Below are 22,557 nucleotides of genomic sequence, written 5' to 3'. Positions count from 1 at the left end.
CCACAGTCCCATTGGGGGGAGCCCTCAGAACCAGAGCCCACAGCTGCTATATTCTCCTCATGGGAATCTGTGGCTTCAGCAACACCAGCAGTGTGTTCAGCCCCAGAACCGTTACCCTCAGAAGTAGACATGATATAACTTGCAGTATCAGGTAACACAGTACAATTGGCAGCAGCACAATACCTCTTACCCAAACCCCTGCGCAGTGTAGTCAGCACTAGCAGAGATAAAGGAGAGATATGGTGACTAAATCACAGAGAAAATAAGAATTTACTCACCGGTAATTCTATTTCTCGTAGTCCGTAGTGGATGCTGGGAACTCCGTAAGGACCATGGGGAATAGCGGGCTCCGAAGGAGGCTGGGCACTCTAGAAAGATTTATGACTGCCTGGTGTGCACTGGCTCCTCCCACTATGACCCTCCTCCAAGCCTCAGTTAGGACAATGTGCCCGGACGAGCTGACATAATAAGGAAGGATTTAGAATCCCGGGTAAGACTCTTACCAGCCACACCAATCACACCGTACAACTCGTGATACTATATCCAGTTTGACAGTATGAAAACAACTGAGCCTCTCAACAGATGGCTCAACAATAACCCTTAGTTAACAATAACTATTTACAAGTATTGCAGACAATCCGCACTTGGGATGGGCGCCCAGCATCCACTACGGACTACGAGAAATAGAATTACCGGTGAGTAAATTCTTATTTTCTCTGACGTCCTAGTGGATGCTGGGAACTCCGTAAGGACCATGGGGATTATACCAAAGCTCCCAAACGGGCGGGAGAGTGCGGATGACTCTGCAGCACCGAATGAGAGAACTCCAGGTCCTCCTCAGCCAGGGTATCAAATTTGTAGAATTTTGCAAACGTGTTTGCCCCTGACCAAGTAGCTGCTCGGCAAAGTTGTAAAGCCGAGACCCCTCGGGCAGCCGCCCAAGATGAGCCCACCTTCCTTGTGGAATGGGCATTCACAGATTTTGGCTGTGGCAGGCCTGCCACAGAATGTGCAAGCTGAATTGTACTACAAATCCAGCGAGCAATAGACTGCTTAGAAGCAGGCGCACCCAGCTTGTTGGGTGCATACAGGATAAACAACGAGTCAGATTTTCTGACTCCAGCCGTCCTGGAAACATATATTTTCAGGGCCCTGACAACGTCTAGCAACTTGGAGTCCTCCAAATCCTTAGTAGCCGCAGGCACCACAATAGCCTGGTAAAGGTGAAACGCTGACACCACCTTAGGGAGAAACTGGGGACGAGTCCTCAATTCTGCCCTATCCATATGGAAAATCAGATAAGGGCTTTTACATGATAAAGCCGCCAATTCTGACACTCGCCTGGCTGAAGCCAAGGCCAATAACATGACCACTTTCCACGTGAGATATTTCAGATCCACGGTTTTTAGTGGCTCAAACCAATGTGATTTTAAGAAACTCAACATCATGTTGAGATCCCAAGGTGCCACAGGAGGCACAAATGGGGGCTGAATATGCAGCACTCCTTTCACAAATGTCTGAACTTCAGGTACTGAAGCTAGTTCTTTTTGAAAGAAAATCGACAGAGCCGAGATCTGTACTTTAATGGAGCCTAGTTTTAGGCCCATATTCACTCCTGCTTGCAGGAAATGCAGAAATCGACCTAGTTGAAATTCCTCTGTTGGGGCCTTTTTGGCCTCGCACCATGCAACATATTTCCGCCATATGCGGTGATAATGCTTTGCCGTGACATCTTTCCTGGCCTTAATAAGCGTAGGAATGACTTCTTCCGGAATACCCTTTTCCTTTAGGATCCGGTGTTCAACCGCCATGCCGTCAAACGCAGCCGCGGTAAGTCTTGGAACAGACAGGGCCCCTGTTGTAGCAGGTCCTGTCTGAGCGGTAGAGGCCACGGGTCCTCTGAGAGCATCTCTTGAAGTTCCGGGTACCACGCTAGTCTTGGCCAATCCGGAACCACGAGAATGGTGTTTACTCCTCGCTTTCTTATTATTCTCAAAACCTTTGGTATGAGAGGCAGAGGAGGGAACACATAAACCGACTGGTACACCCACGGTGTCACTAGAGCGTCCACAGCTATCGCCTGAGGGTCCCTTGACCTGGCGCAATATCTTTTAAACTTTTTGTTGAGGCGGGACGCCATCATGTCCACCTGTGGTTTTTCCCAACGGTTTACCAGCATCTGGAAGACTTCTGGATGAAGTCCCCACTCTCCCGGGTGGAGGTCGTATCTGCTGAGGAAGTCTGCTTCCCAGTTGTCCACTCCCGGAATGAACACTGCTGACAGTGCTAGTACATGATTCTCCGCCCATCGGAGAATTCTTGTGGCTTCCGCCATCGCCATCCTGCTTCTTGTGCCGCCCTGTCGATTTACATGGGCGACTGCCGTGATGTTGTCTGACTGGATCAGCACCGGCTGGTGTAGGAGCAGGGATCTTGCTTGACTTAGGGCATTGTAGATGGCCCTTAGTTCCAGAATATTTATGTGAAGGGAAGTCTCCTGACTCGACCATAGTCCTTGGAAGTTTCTTCCCTGTGTGACTGCCCCCCAGCCTCGAAGGCTGGCATCCGTGGTCACCAGGACCCAGTCCTGTATGCCGAACCTGCGGCCCTCTAGAAGATGGGCACTCTGCAGCCACCACAGTAGCGACACCCTGGTTCTTGGAGATAGGGTTATCAAGCGATGCATCTGAAGATGCGATCCGGACCACTGGTCCAACAGGTCCCACTGAAAGATTCTGGCATGGAACCTGCCGAAGGGAATTGCTTCGTAAGAAGCCACCATCTTTCCCAGGACCCGCGTGCAGCGATGCACTGATACCTGTTTTGGTTTCAGGAGGTCTCTGACTAGAGATGACAACTCCCTGGCTTTCTCCTCCGGGAGAAACACTTTTTTCTGGACTGTATCCAGAATCATCCCCAGGAACAGTAGTCGTGTCGTCGGAACCAGCTGTGACTTTGGGATATTCAGAATCCAGCCGTGCTGGTGCAGCACCTCCTGAGATAGTGCTACTCCCACCAACAACTGTTCCTTGGACCTCGCTTTTATCAGGAGATCTTCCAAGTACGGGATAATTAAAACTCCCTTTTTTCGAAGGAGTATCATCATTTCCACCATCACCTTGGTAAATACCCTCGGTGCCGTGGACAGTCCAAACGGCAGCGTCTGGAATTGGTAATGGCAATCCTGTACCACAAATCTGAGGTACTCCTGGCGAGGATGGTAAATGGGGACATGCAAGTAAGCATCCTTGATGTCCAGGGATACCATGTAATCCCCCTCTTCCAGGCTCGCAATAACCGCCCTGAGCGATTCCATCTTGAACTTGAATTTTTTTTTATGTATGTGTTGAAGGATTTCAAATTTAAAATGGGTCTCACCGAACCGTCCGGTTTCGGTACCACAAATAGTGTGGAATAGTAACCCCGGCCTTGTTGAAGTAGGGGTACCTTGATTATCACCTGCTGGGAATACAGCTTGTGAATTGCCGCTAGCACCGCCTCCCTGTCTGAGGGAGCAATCGGCAAGGCAGATTTTTGGAACCGGTGGGGTGGAGACGCCTCGAATTCCAGTTTGTACCCCTGAGATACTATTTGAAGGATCCAGGGATCCACCTGTGAGCGAGCCCACTGATCGCTGAAATTCTTGAGGCGGCCCCCCACCGTACCAGGCTCCGCCTGTGGAGCCCCACCGTCATGCGGCGGACTTGGCAGAAGAAGCGGGGGAGGACTTTTGCTCCTGGGAACCTGCTGTTTGTTGCAGCCTTTTTCCCCTACCTCTGCCTCTGGACAGAAAAGATCCGCCTTTTCCACGCCTGTTTTTCTGGGTCCGAAAGGACTGAACCTGATAAAACGGCGCCTTCTTAGGCTGTGAGGGGACATGGGGTAAAAATGCTGACTTCCCAGACGTTGCTGTGGAAACTAGGTCCGAGAGACCATCCCCAAATAATTCCTCACCTTTATATGGCAACACTTCCATGTGCCTTTTTGAATCTGCATCTCCTGTCCACTGGCGAGTCCATAAGCCTCTCCTAGCAGAAATGGACAATGCACTAACTTTAGATGCCAGTCGGCAGATTTCCCTCTGTGCATCTCTCATATATAAGACTGAGTCTTTTATATGGTCTATGGTTAACAGGATCGTGTCTCTGTCTAATGTGTCAATATTTTCTGACAGTTTATCTGACCACGCAGCGGCAGCACTGCACATCCAAGCCGACGCAATAGCTGGCCTAAGTATAATGCCTGAGTGTGTATATACAGACTTCAGGATCGCCTCCTGCTTTCTATCAGCAGGTTCCTTGAGGGCGGCCGTATCCGGAGACGGTAGTGCCACCTTTTTTGATAAACGTGTGAGTGCTTTATCCACCCTAGGAGGTGTTTCCCAACGTGACCTATCCTCTGGCGGGAAAGGGAACGCCATTAGTACCTTCTTAGGAATTACCAATTTTTTATCAGGGAAAGCCCACGCTTCTTCACACACTTCATTTAATTCATCTGATGGGGGAAAAACTATGGGTAGTTTTTTCTCCCCAAACATAATACCCTTTTTAGTGGTACCTGTATTTATATCAGAAATGTGTAACACCTCTTTCATTGCCTCAATCATGCAGTGAATGGCCTTAGTGGGCATCAGATTAGACTCATCGTCGTCGACACTGGTGTCAGTATCAGTGTCGACATCTGGGTCTGCGGTCTGAGGTAGCGGGCGTTTTAGAGCCCCTGATGACCTGCGCGACGCCTGGACAGGCACGAGCTGAGAAGTCGGCTGTCCCACATTAGGCATGTCGTCAAATTTCTTATGTAAGGAGTCTATACGTGCACTCATTTCTTTCCATAAGTTCAACCACTCAGGTGTCTGCCCCGCAAGGGGTGACATCCCTTCTAAAGGCATCTGCTCCGTCTCCACATCATTATCCTCATCAAACATGTCGACACAGCCGTACCGACACACCGCACACACACAAGGAATGCTCTAACAGAGGACAGGACCCACAAAAGCCCTTTGGGGGGACAGAGTGAGAGTATGCCAGCACACACCAGAGCGCTATATAATGCAGGGACTAACTGAGTTATGTCCCCTATAGCTGCTTTTTCTATATAATTTATACAGCGCCTAAATTTAGTGCCCCCCCTCTCTTTTTTTACCCTTTTCTGTAGTGTAGACTGCAGGGGAGAGCCAGGGAGCTTCCTTCCAGTGGATCTGTGAAGGAGAAATGGCGCCAGTGTGCTGCAGGAGATAGCTCCGCCCCTTTTCCGCGGCCTATTCTCCTGCTTTTTTTCTGGATTCTGGCAGGGGTATTTTCCACATATATAGCCTCTAGGGCTATATATTGTGGTATTTTTGCCAGCCAAGGTGTTATAATTGCTTCTCAGGGCGCCCCCCCCCCAGCGCCCTGCACCCCCTCAGTGACCGGAGTGTGAAGTGTGTGTGAGGAGCAATGGCGCACAGCTGCAGTGCTGTGCGCTACCTTGGAGAAGACTGATGTCTTCTGCCGCCGATTTTCCGGACCTCTTCTTGCTTCTGGCTCTGTAAGGGGGACGGCGGCGCGGCTCCGGGACCGAACACCAAGGACTGGGCCTGCGGTCGATCCCTCTGGAGCTAATGGTGTCCAGTAGCCTAAGAAGCCCAATCCGGCTGCAAGCAGGCGAGTTCGCTTCTTCTCCCCTTAGTCCCTCGCTGCAGTGAGCCTGTTGCCAGCAGGTCTCACTGAAAATAAAAAACCTAAATCTATACTTTCTTTCTAAGGGCTCAGGAGAGCCCCTAGTGTGCATCCAACCTCGGCCGGGCACAAAATCTAACTGAGGCTTGGAGGAGGGTCATAGTGGGAGGAGCCAGTGCACACCAGGCAGTCATAAATCTTTCTAGAGTGCCCAGCCTCCTTCGGAGCCCGCTATTCCCCATGGTCCTTACGGAGTTCCCAGCATCCACTAGGACGTCAGAGAAAAATACGTATTAAAGTATATCTTTGTGAAAATCCTATATCAATATAAAACCTGACGCACCAAGCCCCCTCAGGTTATAGAACATAGGGATAGCAAGTTGAGTGAAAGACACGAAATGGACAACACTCAGCTATCAAATGCACACACAGATAGTCACAGTTTGTACAGTGCAGAGGTTATTACAGACAATAATACTGCACTGGACTAGCTTATATATATAGCTATATAGTCAATAGATATAACACTGCACAGTAAGAACTGGATGTATATCACAGGGTAATTGTACTAGAAAACCCTGACTAAACGCACTCTTTCTTAACTAGCACGGTCTAAAAAGGCAGGTAGAATACTTAAGTGTCATGTAAAGTCACAGCACTGACAACCAGGCGGATTTACACAGGAGGATTTGCCCAAGCAGTCCCAGGAACAGTGAAGCTGAGAGATAATGGCGCCCAGACACTGACAGGGAGTGAGGGAGAGACAGATATGCAGCTCCAGGGCGGGAACATTTGCTGGAAATGGCGCCCTGGGGCTGGGGGAGGGGCTTCAGGTCTAAGCCTTATCCCCCTGCTGGCAAAACCACCGGGTACTGTGGGCTACTGAAAATGGTTTAGAGAGAAAACCTGACCTGCACCCATGCCTTGGTGATCTAGTGGGATCGCCTGTACTGCCACAGTGTCTACCGCCAGTGCGCGCGGCCCGCCTCCCACTGACCGCGCCGCGATAAAGACCGGGTCCCGCAAGTGGGACCCACTCACCACCTCCCGAAGCGCGGCCACACGATCCCGGAGAGCCCCAGTCGTGTGTGCCTGATGTGAAGAAAACCGGAGCCTCCTGCTGTAGTTACCCAGCAACCAGGGCTCGGGAGTTTACAGCGCCGCTGGGGAGAGCAGGAGCAGTGAATGTCTTCTGACATTTACCACCGCTGCTGCCCTTGAAGTCTTGACTTTTTTCTTCAAAAAAAGCTCTTCTTAGGGCTGCCTGGAGCAGACCCTCTGTTATGTGACTGCGATCTGCGGCACCAACTACAAAACTGAGCTCCTGTGCAGGGAGGCGGGGTTATAGAGGAGGCGGCGCTATGCATTCTGGGAACAGTCAAAGCTTTGAGCCTGTTGGTGCCTCGGATCAAGATCCTACTCTACACCCCAATGTCTATCCTTGTGGAGCCCAGTGTACCCCGCCGCAGAAATTATCATTTAATCTGCAGGTAAGTATTAAAACCACCATATCATTGCAGATTCTAATCAATGTTAACTAAACAAAAACATCCAGCTGATTAAATATATTGGACATGCACAATCTGCTTTTAACCGAGGTAAGTGGTAGTTGCTGTAATCAGTTAAACCAACCGTGTCCCACTGACTGCATATGACATGGATCAGCAATGGAAAACAAATGTGCTGCTGCTATAGTACTGTATTACAGAATTTACACACACTGGAGGCTCCATTTATACCTTTGTTGTATCAGGAAAGAACACATTTCAATTAAAAAACCACGGTTGCTTTACACTGTGGTCTACACGCCCTACAGGTGCTACTGGATGGTGACTGCACTGCCAATCTCCCTCTATAGTGGTGTAGGTGGTCAAAAAAATTTGAGGCAGGTATGTGTCTTAAGTGGTGGAGAGGTTTAAAAATACCCCTCCCCTCGAGTGCTCTTCCTCACTTTGAGCTTGCCTCACTTAAGGGCACCCTCTCTGCATTGGATATGAGGTCTGCTCCCTAAGTAATGTGTATCAGGGAGGATGTGTTAAAATCTTGAGCAAATTAGCGATGAGTTTGACATTCTGCGTTGTGTTCTTTCGCTACCTCCAGTTAGAGCATGCTTTTTATGTCCAGATTTGCCTCTCGGGTCCCTGTAATTTCTAGTCACCCTCGGATCTCTCTTTGGCTGTACTTAGAGGGAAATGGGAAGCAGACTTGGGTCCGTTTACAGATGAGGACTGGCTGGGATCTAATGCTCAGCAGCCCTGTAACAGCCACCTCCTCTCCTCAATACCTGCATTTTTATCATCTTTTATAAGGGTCATCGCTCCACTTAACGGAGTAGTAGGTTTGGGACGGATGCTTAAATGCTCTGACCCCTTCGCCTCATATTGGCACCTTCTTTGACTCTGCCTGCAAATTACTTCTGGGCAAAGAATCCTGTTATTTTCCCCTGCCATGTGCCTATTCTGATTTGTACTCAGGAACAGTGTCAAAATTACAGCCCATTAGATGCTCAATGCTTTGGACAGGGTGCGTATAGCTCCCCTTTCCCCTTCCCAGAGAGCCTCTATTCTTTACAACTAGCTTAGGTTGAGGCATGAGGTGGTCAGCCATGAGAGGCTTCTATTTACTAAACATGACAGCTTATTGAAATAATTGTGTGATTTTGTTTCCATCTGCTCCTGATATTTCATTTACCCATGGAGATTATACCCCAATGATTCACCAGCTGAGGCAACTGTTAAATAATGGCCAAAAAGTCCTGAAGATACGAGATCGTGATTGCAGGGTATGATACAGATCGAAAATAGTAGGCACACACTGGCATTATGGAGCAGGGTGATGGATACTTAAACTAATGCTTCTTGTGTCCCTCTATATCTTGTTTGAGGAAAGTGGTTTTTGTTTTAAGAGGATACCTATGGCCCACCAATGAAAGGAGGGAGTAAATGATATAATTAAGGGTTTTGTTTTTATTTTCCCTTTAACCAGGTTCAGTTATAGTACCGGTTGTGTTGCATTCTAAGCCGTATCAATCACACAATATATGTATTCATGGCCATTAAGAGTATTTAAAGTATAACACCACAAATGTGTGATGGTCCAGGATAAAAGGAGTGTCAATATTTATGTAGTGCATAAATAAAGAGTATAAATGAGTTTTCCATTGTATATGACAATTGACACGATATGTAAGCCCAATGATACTAACACACAGAAACAGAAGCCTTGGTCTGGGTGCACTGGGAACCTCACGATAATAAATAAAAATATAACTTTTATTTAATCAATAATGTTAAAATTTCTTGGCTCAGCCAAACTGAAATATTAAAAGTATATAGAAAGTGTGAAAAGTAAGAAAATAGTGTACTAAAATCTAACTAAATCTATAAGACAGAGACTGCTAGGTACTCATTCGGACGTTATAGTCCACGCTGAAATGTCTACCTATTCCTATGACAATATATATTTCCTTTATATCCGTTTACTTACTGCAGGAATTATATACCCTTAGCATTAGTTCTAATCTGTATAATGAATCCTCATTTTCTTATTTTCATGCTGAAATAATCATAATATGGAATGTATCTATTCTAATAAATTGCATCAGTCACTATTCTGTGTCTCTTGTTATTCCTTTCCTGCAAGTTAGGTGTCCATTCCTATCTAAATAGTTCTTTTGTAATTACTGTTCTTTTCTCCTAGTCCTTTATTGTGTGAGTATAAAGATTCAATGGTCCTGAGATTATAATAGGATATAATAAGAATTTACTTACCGATAATTCTATTTCTCGTAGTCCGTAGTGGATGCTGGGACTCCGTCAGGACCATGGGGAATAGCGGCTCCGCAGGAGACAGGGCACAAAAGTAAAAAGCTTTAGGATCAGGTGGTGTGCACTGGCTCCTCCCCCTATGACCCTCCTCCAAGCCTCAGTTAGGATACTGTGCCCGGACGAGCGTACACAATAAGGAAGGATTTTGAATCCCGGGTAAGACTCATACCAGCCACACCAATCACACTGTACAACCTGTGATCTGAACCCAGTTAACAGCATGATAACAGCGGAGCCTCTGAAAAGATGGCTCACAACAATAATAACCCGATTTTTGTAACAATAACTATGTACAAGTATTGCAGACAATCCGCACTTGGGATGGGCGCCCAGCATCCACTACGGACTACGAGAAATAGAATTATCGGTAAGTAAATTCTTATTTTCTCTGACGTCCTAGTGGATGCTGGGACTCCGTCAGGACCATGGGGATTATACCAAAGCTCCCAAACGGGCGGGAGAGTGCGGATGACTCTGCAGCACCGAATGAGAGAACTCCAGGTCCTCCTCAGCCAGGGTATCAAATTTGTAGAATTTTGCAAACGTGTTTGCTCCTGACCAAGTAGCAGCTCGGCAAAGTTGTAAAGCAGAGACCCCTCGGGCAGCCGCCCAAGATGAGCCCACCTTCCTTGTGAAATGGGCATTTACATATTTTGGCTGTGGCAGGCCTGCCACAGAATGTGCAAGCTGAATTGTACTACACATCCAACTAGCAATCGTCTGCTTAGAAGCAAGAGCACCCAGTATGTTGGGTGCATACAGGATAACAGCAAGTCAGTTTTCCTGACTCCAGCCGTCCTGGAAACCTATATTTTCAGGGCCCTGACAACATCTAGCAACTTGGAGTCCTCCAAGTCCCTAATAGCCGCAGGTACCACAATAAACTGGTTCAGGTGAAACGCTGACACCACCTTAGGGAGAAACTGGGGACGAGTCCGCAGCTCTGCCCTGTCCGAATGGACAATCAGATATGGGCTTTTGTGAGACAAAGCCACCAATTCTGAACTCGCCTGGCCGAGGCCAGGGCCAACCGCATGGTCACTTTTCATGTGAGATATTTCAAATCCACAGATTTGAGCGGTTTAAAATGTGATTTGAGGAATCCCAGAACTACGTTGAGATCCCACAGTGCCACTGGAGGCACAAAAGGGGGTTGTATATGCAGTACTCCCTTGACAAACTTCTGGACTTCAGGAAGTGAAGCCAATTCTTTCTGGAAGAAAATTGACAGGGCCGAAATTTGAACCTTAATGGACCCCAATTTGAGGCCCATAGACACTCCTGTTTGCAGGAAATGCAGGAATCGACCGAGTTGAAATTTCTCCGTGGGGCCTTCCTGGCCTCACACCACGCAACATATTTTCGCCACATGTGGTGATAATGTTGTGCGGTCACCTCCTTCCTGGCTTTGACCAGGGTAGGAATGACCTCTTCCGGAATGCCTTTTTCCTTTAGGATCCGGCGTTCCACCGCCATGCCGTCAAACGCAGCCGCGGTAAGTCTTGGAACAGACATGGTACTTGCTGAAGCAAGTCCCTTCTTAGCGGCAGAGGCCATGAGTCCTCTGTGAGCATTTCTTGAAGTTCCGGGTACCAAGTCCTTCTTGGGCAATCCGGAGCCACGAGTATAGTTCTTACTCCTCTACGTCTTATAATTCTCAGTACCTTGGGTATGAGAAGCAGAGGAGGGAACACATACACCGACTGGTACACCCACTGTGTTACCAGAACGTCCACAGCTATTGCCTGAGGGTCTCTTGACCTGGCGCAATACCTGTCCAGTTTTTTGTTCAGGCGGGACGCCATCATGTCCACCTTTGGTCTTTCCCAACGGTTCACAATCATGTGGAAGACTTCCCGATGAAGTCCCCACTCTCCCGGGTGGAGGTCGTGCCTGCTGAGGAAGTCTGCTTCCCAGTTGTCCACTCCCGGAATGAACACTGCTGACAGTGTTATCCCATGATTTTCCGCCCAGCGAAGAATCTTTGCAGTTTCTGCCATTTCCCTCCTGCTTCTTGTGCCGCCCTGTCTGTTTACGTGGGCGACTGCCGTGATGTTGTCCCACTGGATCAATACCGGCTGACCTTGAAGCAGAGGTCTTGCTAAGCTTAGAGCATTGTTTTATGTGGAGAGAAGTCTCCAGACTTGATCACACTCCCTGGAATTTTTTTTTTATTTTTTTTCCCTGTGTGACTGCTCCCCAGCCTCTCCGGCTGGCATCCGTGGTCACCAGGACCCAGTCCTGAATGCCGAATCTGCGGCCCTTTAGTAGATGAGCACTCTGCAGCCACCGCAGAAGAAACACCCTTGTCCTTGGAGACAGGGTTATCCGCTGATGCATCTGAAGATGCGATCCGGACCATTTTTCCAGCAGATCCCACTGAAAAGTTCTTGCGTGAAATCTGCCGAATGGAATCGCTTCGTAAGAAGCCACCATTTTTCCCAGGACCCTTGTGCAATGATGCACTGACACTTTTCCTGGTTTTAGGAGGTTCCTGACTAGCTCGGATAACTCCCTTGCTTTCTTCTCCGGGAGAAACACCTTTTTCTGGACTGTGTCCAGAATCATCCCTAGGAACAGCAAATTGTCGTCGGAAACAGCTGCGGTTTTGGAATATTTAGAATCCACCCATGCTGTCGTAGAACTACTTGAGATAGTGCTACTCCGACCTCCAACTGTTCTCTGGACCTTGCCCTTATCAGGATATCGTCCATTTTCTTTGAAGAAGAATCATCATTTCGGCCATTACCTTGGTAAAGACCCGGGGTGCCGTGGACAATCCAACCGGCATCGTCTGAAACTGATAGTGACAGTTCTGTACCACGAACCTGAGGTACCCTTGGTGAGAAGGGCAAATTGGGACATGGAGGAAGCATCCCTGATGTCCCGGGACACCATATAGTCCCCTTCTTCCTGGTTCGCTATCACTGCTCTGAGTGACTCCATCTTGATTTGAACCTTTGTATGTAAGTGTTCAAATATTTCAGATTTAGAATAGGTCTCACCGAGCCGTCTGGCTTCAGTACCACAATATAGTGTGGAATAATACCCCTTTCCTTGTTGTAGGAGGAGTACTTTGATTATCACCTGCTGGGAATACAGCTTGTGAATTGTTTCCAATACTGCCTCCCTGTCGGAGGGAGACGTTGGTAAAGCAGACTTCAGGAACCTGCGAGGGGGAGACGTCTCGAATTTCCAATCAGTACCCTTGGGATACTACTTGTAGGATCCAGGGGTCCTGTACGGCCCCAGCGTCGTGCTGAGGACTTGGCAGAAGCGGTGGAGGGCTTCTGTTCTTGGGAATGGGCTGCCTGCTGCAGTCTTCTTCCCTTTCCTCTATCCCTGGGCAGATATGACTGGCCTTTTGCCCGCTTGCCCTTATGGGGACGAAAGGACTGAGGCTGAAAAGACGGTGTCTTTTTCTGCTTAGATGTGACTTAGGGTAAAAAAGGTGGATTTTCCAGCTGTTGCCGTGGCCACCAGGTCCGATGGACCGACCCCAAATAACTCCTCCCCTTTATACGGCAATACTTCCATGTGCCGTTTGGAATCTGCATCACCTGACCACTGTCGTGTCCATAAACATCTTCTGGCAGATATGGACATCGCACTTACTCTTGATGCCAGAGTGCAAATATGTGCTCTATAGTCAATAAAATACTGTCCCTGTCAAGGGTATCAATATTTTCAGTCAGGGAATCCGACCAAGCCACCCCAGCGCTGCACATCCAGGCTGAGGCGATAGCTGGTCGCAGTATAACACCAGTATGTGTGTATATACTTTTTAGGATATTTTCCAGCCTCCTATCAGCTGGCTCCTTGAGGGCGGCCGTATCTGGAGACGGTAACGCCACTTGTTTTGATAAGCGTGTGAGCGCCTTATCCACCCTAAGGGGTGTTTCCCAACGCGCCCTAACTTCTGGCGGGAAAGGGTATACCGCCAATAATTTTCTATCGGGGGAAACCCACGCATCATCACACACTTCATTTAATTTATCTGATTCAGGAAAAACTACATGTAGTTTTTTCACACCCACATAATACCCTTTTTTGTGGTACTTGTAGTATCAGAAATATGTAACACCTCCTTCATTGCCCTTAACATGTAACGTGTGGCCCTAAAGGAAAATACGTTTGTTTCTTCACCGTCGACACTGGAGTCAGTGTCCGTGTCTATGTCGACCGACTGAGGTAAATGGGCGTTTTAAAGCCCCTGACGGTGTTTGAGACGCCTGGACAGGTACTAATTTGTTTGCCGGCCGTCTCATGTCGTCAACCGACCTTGAAGCGTGTTGACATTATCACGTAATTCCTTAAATAAGCCATCCATTCCGGTGTCGACTCCCTAGAGAGTGACATCACCATTACAGGCAATTGCTCCGCCTCCTCACCAACATCGTCCTCATACATGTCGACACACACGTACCGACACACAGCACACACACAGGGAATGCTCTGATAGAGGACAGGACCCCACTAGCCCTTTGGGGAGACAGAGGGAGAGTTTGCCAGCACACACCAAAACGCTATAATTATACAGGGACAACCTTTATATAAGTGTTTTCCCTTATAGCATCTTAATATATAATCATATCGCCAAATAAGTGCCCCCCCCTCTCTGTTTTAACCCTGTTTCTGTAGTGCAGTGCAGGGGAGAGCCTGGGAGCCTTCCCACCAGCAGTTCTGTGAGGGAAAATGGCGCTGTGTGCTGAGGAGATAGGCCCCGCCCCCTATTCCGGCGGGCTCTTCTCCCGGTTTTTCTGAGACCTGGCAGGGGTGAAATACATCCATATAGCCTCAGGGACTATATGTGATGTATTCTTTTTAGCCAGAAAAGGTATTAACATTGCTGCCCAGGGCGCCCCCCCCCAGCGCCCTGCACCCTCAGTGACCGTTGGTGTGAAGTGTGCTGAGAGCAATGGCGCACAGCTGCAGTGCTGTGCGCTACCTCATGAACACTGAAAAGCCTTCAGCCGCCGGTTTCTGGACCTCTTCTTACGTCGGCATCTGCAAGGGGGTCGGCGGCGCGGCTCCGGTGACCCATCCAGGCTGTACCTGTGATCGTCCCTCTGGAGCTAGTGTCCAGTAGCCTAAGAAGCAAATCCATCCTGCACGCAGGCGAGTTCACTTCTTCTCCCCTAAGTCCCTCGTTGCAGTGAGCCTGTTGCCAGCAGGACTCACTGAAAATAAGAAAACTATCAAAACTTTTACTCTAAGCAGCTCTTTATGAGAGCCACCTAGATTGCACCCTTCTCGGTCGGGCACAAAAACCTAACTGAGGCTTGGAGGAGGGTCATAGGGGGAGGAGCCAGTGCACACCACCTGATCCTAAAGCTTTTTACTTTTGTGCCCTGTCTCCTGCGGAGCCGCTATTCCCCATGGTCCTGACGGAGTCCCAGCATCCACTAGGACGTCAGAGAAAAGAGGATTTTGGTACTTACCGATAAATCCATTTCTCTGAATCCTCTAGGGGACACTGGAGTTCCTTATACATTAGGGGTGTGAAGCTTGCAACCGGAGGTGTGGCACAATCTAAAATTAGCATTGTCTGCACAGCCGGCTCCTCCCCCTTCACATCCCTCCTCCCTCAGTTTTGAAAATTTGAATAGGACATGATACTATAGCACATGGCGAGGAACCGAACCGTACAACATATCAAACAGCATCCAAGAAACTCTTAACAGAAAAACTAGCTGTTTGCACAAACTGTTTGAACAAGAACTTTGAACACAGCAGGTTGACAGCACCGAGGTGGGCGTCCAGTGTCCCCTAGAGGATTCAGAGAAATGGATTTAATCGGTAAGTACCAAAATTCTCTTTTCTCTTTCATCCACCAGGGGACACTGGAGTTCCTTATACATTAGGGGACGTCCCAAAGTTATCCCCTAGGGAGGGAGTGCTGTCTGTTGCCTGCAAAACCAAACGTCCGAACTTAGAATCCTCGGACGCAAAGGTATCAAATTTGTAAAATATCGCGCACGTGTGGGCTGAGGCCCACGTCGCCGCTCTGCAAAGTTAAGTCGTGGGAACACCTCTGGCAGCCTCCCAGGAGGCACCCACCGACCGGGTAGTATGAGCACCAGCCTGTACCGGAACCTGTTTACCACAGGAAACATAAGCTTGCCGAATGGCAAATCTAATCCATCTAGACAGAGACTGCTTAGAAGCCGGCCAACCCTTCTTTGGCCCATCATACAGGACAAATAAATGGTCCGACTTCCTAAAGGACGACGTAATGTGTACCCCGCAACGCTCTGACAACATCCAAGGATACATCCCCATCTGCCAGACACTGGAAAGATAGGACCATAATCGGCTGGTTTACATGAAACCCCGAAACAACTTTAGGAAGGAAATCCGCTCTTGCACGGAGTTCCGCCCGATCTTCATGAAAATAAAAAAAAAAGATTTTTACACGATAAGGCTCCTAACCCAGAAACCCGCCTAGCCGAAGCCAAGGCCAGCAACAACGTTACCTTCCAAGAGAGATATTTCAGTTCTGTTCTCGGTAACGGTTCAAAGAGTGGCGATTAAAAAAAAATAAAAAAAAATTCTAACACCAAATGTAAATTCCATGGAGCAGTGGGAGGACTAAAAGGGGGCTGTATCCTCAGAACCCCCTGCAAAAAGGCTTGAACCTCTGGCAAGGATGCCAACCGCTGTTGAAAAAGGATGGAAGAGCCGACACTTGAACCTTCAGAGATCCCAGCCGCAGACCTAACTCTAGGCCGGCCTGAAGGAAAAGTAAAAGTCTGGATAAGTGGAAGGTCATCGAATTCCATCCACGTTCCTGACACCAGTCTATGTACGAATTCCAAATTCTGTAATAGTGCGTGGCTGTGACCGGCTTTCTAGCTGCAATCATCGTAGGAATGGCCGTTCTAAGTATCCCTCTGTTCTTTAAGATCCGGGTTTCAATAGCCACGCCGTTAAACGCAGCCTGTTCAGGTCCGCGCTAACAACCCTTGTAGATCCGAGTACCAACTCCTGCGTGTCCATGCGATTAGAATCGCTCACACTCATTCTCGTTTAAACCTCTTCAGAACCCTCAGTATGAGCGGAAAAGGTGGAAAGATGTAAACCTTTTTGTAACATCAAGAAAGTGTTAATGCGTCCACTCCTCCTGCTGCTGGATCCCTTGTGCTGGGCACATATCTGGGCAGCTGATGGCTCTGTCGCGACGCCATTAGGTCGACCTGAGGTAGACCCCATCTCCTGACCACCATGTTGAAAATCCGTGGATGCAGGCACCACTCTCCCGGATGCATGTCCTGGCGACTGAGATAATCTGCTTCCCAGTTCTCCACTCCTGGAATGAACACTGCCGATAGGATGACGTTTCGCCTTTCCGCCCACAAGATCCTTGTGGCTTCTTTTAACGCCATCCTGCTCTTTGTTCCCCCTTGACGGTTTATGTAAGCAGTCGTTGTGACAGTGTCCGACAGTATCCGTACGTAATGACCCATGACTAGGTCCTCGGCCAAGAGAAGCGCATTGTAAACTGCTCTTAGTTCGAGAATGTTTATGATTAATCTGCTCTCCTGTAACGTCCACCTTCCCTGAAACGGACAGTCTTCTAGGACAACACCCCAACCTCTGAAACTGGAGTCCGTTGTCAGGATCCTCCAATCGTAAATGCCGAATCTCCTCCCTGCTGCGAGATTCTTGTGCAACGATCACCATATCAAGAAGACTCGTACGTTCGGTTGAAGTCGGATTCTCCGATGACGAAGCCAGTGCGAACCTGCTCTCTGGGCAATGAGGTTCATCTGGAATGGTCGGGAGTGAAGTGTGCTGTACTGGAGAGCTTCGAACATACCTGAGCTACTAACTTCTGTATGTCCTGGATCTTGGACTCTGGCAAGAAAATCTTTAATCTCACCGTGTCCAAGATGAGACCTAGGAACTGAATCCGTTAAGTTGATATGAGGTTGGATTTCTGGAAGTTCACTATCCACCCATGTTGAATGAGAAATCGGTGAGATGTCTGAGCATCCTTTATCAGCTTCTCTTGAGAGGAGGCCTTGATCAGAAAATCGTCTAGATAAGGTATTATCGTGACCCCTAATAGCCTCAATCCTGCAACCATGACCGCCCTGATCTTCGTTAAGATTTTCGGGGCTGATGATGGGCCGAATGGTGGAACTCTGAAATGGTAATGATCCCTCACCAGTGCAACCTTAGGTAAGCTTGATGGGGAGATTTGCACCATGTGTCCTTGACAAAAACACCCATCGCGGTGTTGAAACGTTGGACTTGTCATGTAGTTTGCTTCATAAATTTTTTTTCACTACTAAATCCGTGGAGTGCCGCCTGCTTCTGTGGTGAGGGGGTCTATGGTCCGTGGCCTCAGTCACCACGAACATTCACACCATGTGTATGTATGTGTATATATATATATATATATATATATATATATATATATATATATATATATATATATATATATATATATATATATATATATATATATATAATATTTCACCAGCAGAGGGCGCTGTTGGTACCAGTAGAATTTCCTGACTCACTATAATTCTACAATAGGTTCACTCCATGTGATTTGGCGCCTGCATGAATTTTAACATGGCCGCCACTGTAAAATTCTGGACATATCAGCTAGGAGGGGGATCTTGCACCAGTGATCCCCACTGCCTACACTATCGTATTTATATTGTTTGTTTTATGCGGCTGCTTTCTGAAGGGAGCCTCTCCTGTGGTGGCCGCCAATGTATGCGCTATGTTTTTTAACCCATCCCGCGGCTGAGGCAATCTCAGCCGCGTGTTCACTGCAGCGTCTCCCGCTCCCCGCCTCCGGCGGCTGAGGGTATTTGCTCAGCCGCGCAGTACTGTGATCTCCCGCTGGCCGGCGCGCGCTGGGGCCGCTCTAATCAGGTCCCGTAGCGGCGCCTCTCTCATGCTGACAGGGGAGCCTTGTGCTGCGCTTGCTGAAGGAATCCCGGCCGCCTCACACTATTGTGCTGTCCAGCGCGCCGCTGCGGGGTCTGAGCTAATTAATTTCTGTAAGGGAGTTGTATGAATAAAGCCCTTTGTTTGCTAACTGGCCCTTATAACAACCAGTACTCACAGACCTGATGAACCGATGTGAAGAGGATCTCCTGTGAGAGATGCAGATCCCTTCAAAAGGGATCTTTGTCTCTCAGTATTTTCAGGCTTTCTCCCTTTTCCTAGGGAGACGCAGCACCATTATTATCTGTATTCTCTGTCGAGAGATGCAGGTCCCTTCAATAGGGATCTTTGTCTCTCACAAATCTGTGGCTCTTGTCTCCCTTTTCATTAGGGTGACGCAGCACAAATCAAGAAAAAACAAAAAACAAAAGAAAATTTAGTCAGGAGCTCAGTGCTCCACGTGCTGTCCCTCCAGCACAATTTTCAAAACTGAGGGAGGAGGGATGTGAAGGGGGAGGAGCCGGCTGTGCAGACAATGCTAATTTTAGATTGTGCCACACCTCCGGTTGCAAGCTTCACACCCCTAATGTATAAGGAACTCCAGTGTCCCCTAGTGGATGAAAGAGAAATGGGGTTTTCAAAAAGATGTTATACCATATTAGTGTCCAGCGGGTCCACCGTTTGACACTATATCCTATTGGTGGTATGACACGTCAATTAGTTCTATGTTCCTCCCATTAATATTCCCGCACAGTGATCCTCTGTTGTAGGCTATTATAATATAGCTGTGCAATATGTTCTGTGCATCCAATCACAAGCGGCTATGGTTAGCCTTGTATAACTATCTTACAGCTATTGATAGGCTGACTGTTTATCTGTCAGAAGATTAATGAACGCCTTTTTTCATGCACCCTTCTTATAGGTTCATAAGTTTTTCATGTGCTCATTGGAGGGTACAATTCATCACTATATAACTGTGAAAAAGTGTCTTAACAGTTCATGCTGCTCAATATACTGACAGTTGTGATTAAACCATTAAGAGAAACCATACAATATTAAATGTGGGTAAATAGCCACACTATTGTGAAAATATAAGTATCACAGTTACCCTAATGGTAACGATTCCTGTCTTAGTATGTCTATGATTTTTATAAACTTTCCCAATACATTGGTGCCGGTATTCTTCTAGTAAGTGCCCATCGCAAATGCTGCAACGGCTAATCTTACACTGCACTTCCGCACATATACTTATGATAGGCTGCTGTATGAGGCCCTCGATATATATTTTTCAGGCTTCTGAATATACTGTTGCAGTAATTCGGATTAGGATTCCTTCTTATCTCAGCCTGCATATACAGTTTTCATATGCCTAAATTACATAGCTCTTAGTATATTTGCAGTCAGCATTCTCTGCACGGCTTTTCATAGCCCGCTGACTCCCGTGTAACCGGGTCAGACCACGTGTGATCCTGCCGTAGCAGTACGCCAAGATGCGGCTCCCTCTCCTACCGGTGCTCTCACTACCGCTGCCCACATAGGCATGCTAATATTATGCTGCATACATCAGACTTTCAGTCCTACTTGAATAAAATAGACTATAAACCTTTGTTCAGTTATTACTGTTTTCATATAATTAAACTGGATAGCTCTTTATATAATTGCAGTCAGCGTTCCCTGTGCGGCTTTTCACTGATCGCTGACTCCCGAATAAACGGGTCAGGCCACGTGTGATCCCGCCGTAGCAGTATGCTACAATACTGCTTCCTCTCTATGATACTGTCTATACCCCCAACTGTGCTGCTTAGAAAAATGCCCCATAATACCAGAGAAGCTGTACAGCACTAATCTGAGAAGGCAAAGTAGAGAAACAAGAAAACCACCAGCAATTCACATACTAAGGTGGCTGATCTCTTGCATGATGGAAAGCATGCAGAGCAGACGTCAATGCCCAATTGTAACATTAATCTGACAATAGCATACGATTATATGGCTAGTATCTCATGACCATCTGGAACAAAATGACCACCATTTAAATTAAGAAACAGACATAAGTCGCCAAGGGTGGGTTAAAGTAAGGAGATGGTACTTACAGATACTTCACCACTGCCTCCAGCAGAAACGTCTTTGGGTTTGGCGTCTTTGGTTCCGATGTAGGAACCAATCGTGTCACAGGACCAGGGAGAGTACTGGCTGTAGTCGTTGCCTTTGTACTTCCCAGAAACCTTCAGTTCCTCATCAAGATACTGAAAACAGGAAATAAGGAAACATTTGTTGCAGGCATATACAAAAGCAATATAATAACATTAAATTCTTAAGTCTACCAAAGCTGAAGTCAAAGGTTTGCATTCCAGACAGCCAAGTAAGTGGGTTCTCACCTCATCTGGGTGGAAAGGGTGATTGAGTGTGGGCGATGGAGCAAATGGCGGTGGGGAGATCACTTTCCTTTCCTCCAGTTGAGCCATGATCTCCTTGCGACGTCGGTGAAGGTCATCAAGGCTGGGGTGGGGCTGTGATTGATGTTGGGGAGGCAAGCGGCTGTAGGCTTCCTGAAATAGATTGTGAACAAAGAAATGCTCATAGGTAAAAGCTTAAAATCTCATACCCTGGGGGAAAACAAAGTAAACACACCAAGAACAATTATCCTATACTGGAATACAGAGGAAACTAGTGTTGTATTGCTCTATTAACTGTACATAGCATATGACAACCAAAAACTCACATTTATGCTTGCAAATGTAAAGACGACTTTACCCTTTGCCTGGATGCAACCACGTGCCAGTCTTTCCTTGATGCATCTAATGCGACTATCAGAAAAGCCTTGTGGCGTTTCCGATAGGTGATCTCACCAGCAGCAGTGGAGGTCAATGGAAATGCCGCCCCCTCTGCTCCAGCCGAAAACGCCACACTTCCCTCCTCTCTCCCTGGGCATAGCGAAGGGCGATCCTACAGCAGCTGCAGGAATCTTCCTGCAGCCCGACTTCACCGGCACAGATATCCAGCCAGAATATGGTCTGTGATTACCGCTGGAAGCTCACCGCAGCTGCACCTCCCCCACTCACATCCCCTCTCCCAGGCAGAGAGCAGCACCCTTTGCCTTCAAAACAGCATCAATTCTTCTAGGTACACTTGCACACAGTTTTTGAAGGCACTCAGCAGGGAGGTGGTTCCAAACATCTTGGTGAACTAACCACAGATCTTGCGTGGATGTAGGCTTACTCAGTCCTTCTGTCTCTTCATGCTAAGAATTCTTACTTTGCAGCATTTTTTTCCCCACACCTGTCTAAAACTTTTGAACAGTACTGTCTATGTAATTTTTATTTTCACAGTAAAAATTGTTTCTTTTTTCACTGTACAAAACATTTCTCCCGAATATGTACCCAAAACAGTTGATCTTTTTAAATGATCAAATTATGTAAATAACTTCATAGCTTTGATTTCATTTATTACCAAATCTGCATACTTGTTAAAAGCAATTATACTGAATCAGGTTTAAACAGCTGTTTACATAATTTGATAAATAATGGCAATTTTGAGGGTATTTAAAATTTAATTTACCAGTTAAGCAGTTAAAAAATAACCCAAAACCTAAAAAATCTCAAATTCCCTTTTAAATGGGCTCTTTCAGCATCCACTGGTGCTGATATTTGTATCCAGCCTTATTAAACACTTACCTTTTACTAAAGTATAACTGCTGGGGTTTTATTTTAACATTTCTGTTAAATAAACAATATATAAAATAAGGTAGGCATACCCTATTATAGGGTGGTCTTATGTGTCCCGGGTGTGGAGTCACAGGATAATAGCCTTCTACTTGCTGGTACCGCTCTCTGGCTTCGGGTACATAAGGAGAACCACTGTTGGGTGGCATGTCCAGTGGCACAGGACTGGCACGGACCATTTCTTCTCTTGGGTAGGATTGCTGAGCAGAAGGGTATACACGGCGGCCGTCGTAGTGTGTTGTGTACATAGGCTGGCTCATGGGAGAGTACTGTTGAGCGGGGTTCCCATACTGTGTGCTAACAACCCTGTCGTGTAAGTAGGGTGCATAGTGGTCGAGGTAGGGAGGGGTGGATTCAGGGGCGGATGGCTGAGGTCTCACAAAGCGTGACACAGTCTGAGGTGGGTAATAAACATCTGAGAAAGGTGGAAGAAAAAAAAAAAAG

At 47.4% G+C, this 22,557-nt stretch overlaps 1 protein-coding gene across 5 annotated transcripts in view; it reads right to left on the bottom strand.

The window, feature by feature from the left end:
- RC3H1 (ring finger and CCCH-type domains 1) overlaps nucleotides 1-22,557 on the bottom strand; it is a 265,587-nt gene that overhangs the window by 24,276 nt on the left and 218,754 nt on the right. For all 5 annotated transcript variants that reach the window (XM_063939680.1, XM_063939682.1, XM_063939684.1 and 2 more), the window contains 3 exons: nucleotides 22,146-22,528; nucleotides 20,770-20,940; nucleotides 20,485-20,637 (listed from right to left, as the gene is read on the bottom strand). In XM_063939680.1, the coding sequence (XP_063795750.1) occupies nucleotides 20,485-20,637; nucleotides 20,770-20,940; nucleotides 22,146-22,528 (707 nt within the window). The remainder of the gene's footprint in view (nucleotides 1-20,484; nucleotides 20,638-20,769; nucleotides 20,941-22,145; nucleotides 22,529-22,557) is intronic.

Source organism: Pseudophryne corroboree, chromosome 9 (genome assembly GCF_028390025.1).
Source record: "Pseudophryne corroboree isolate aPseCor3 chromosome 9, aPseCor3.hap2, whole genome shotgun sequence".
Lineage (NCBI taxonomy): Eukaryota > Metazoa > Chordata > Amphibia > Anura > Myobatrachidae > Pseudophryne > Pseudophryne corroboree.
The sequence above is the reverse complement of the archived record's forward strand: the minus strand, read 5'-3'. Positions and strand labels throughout refer to the sequence as shown.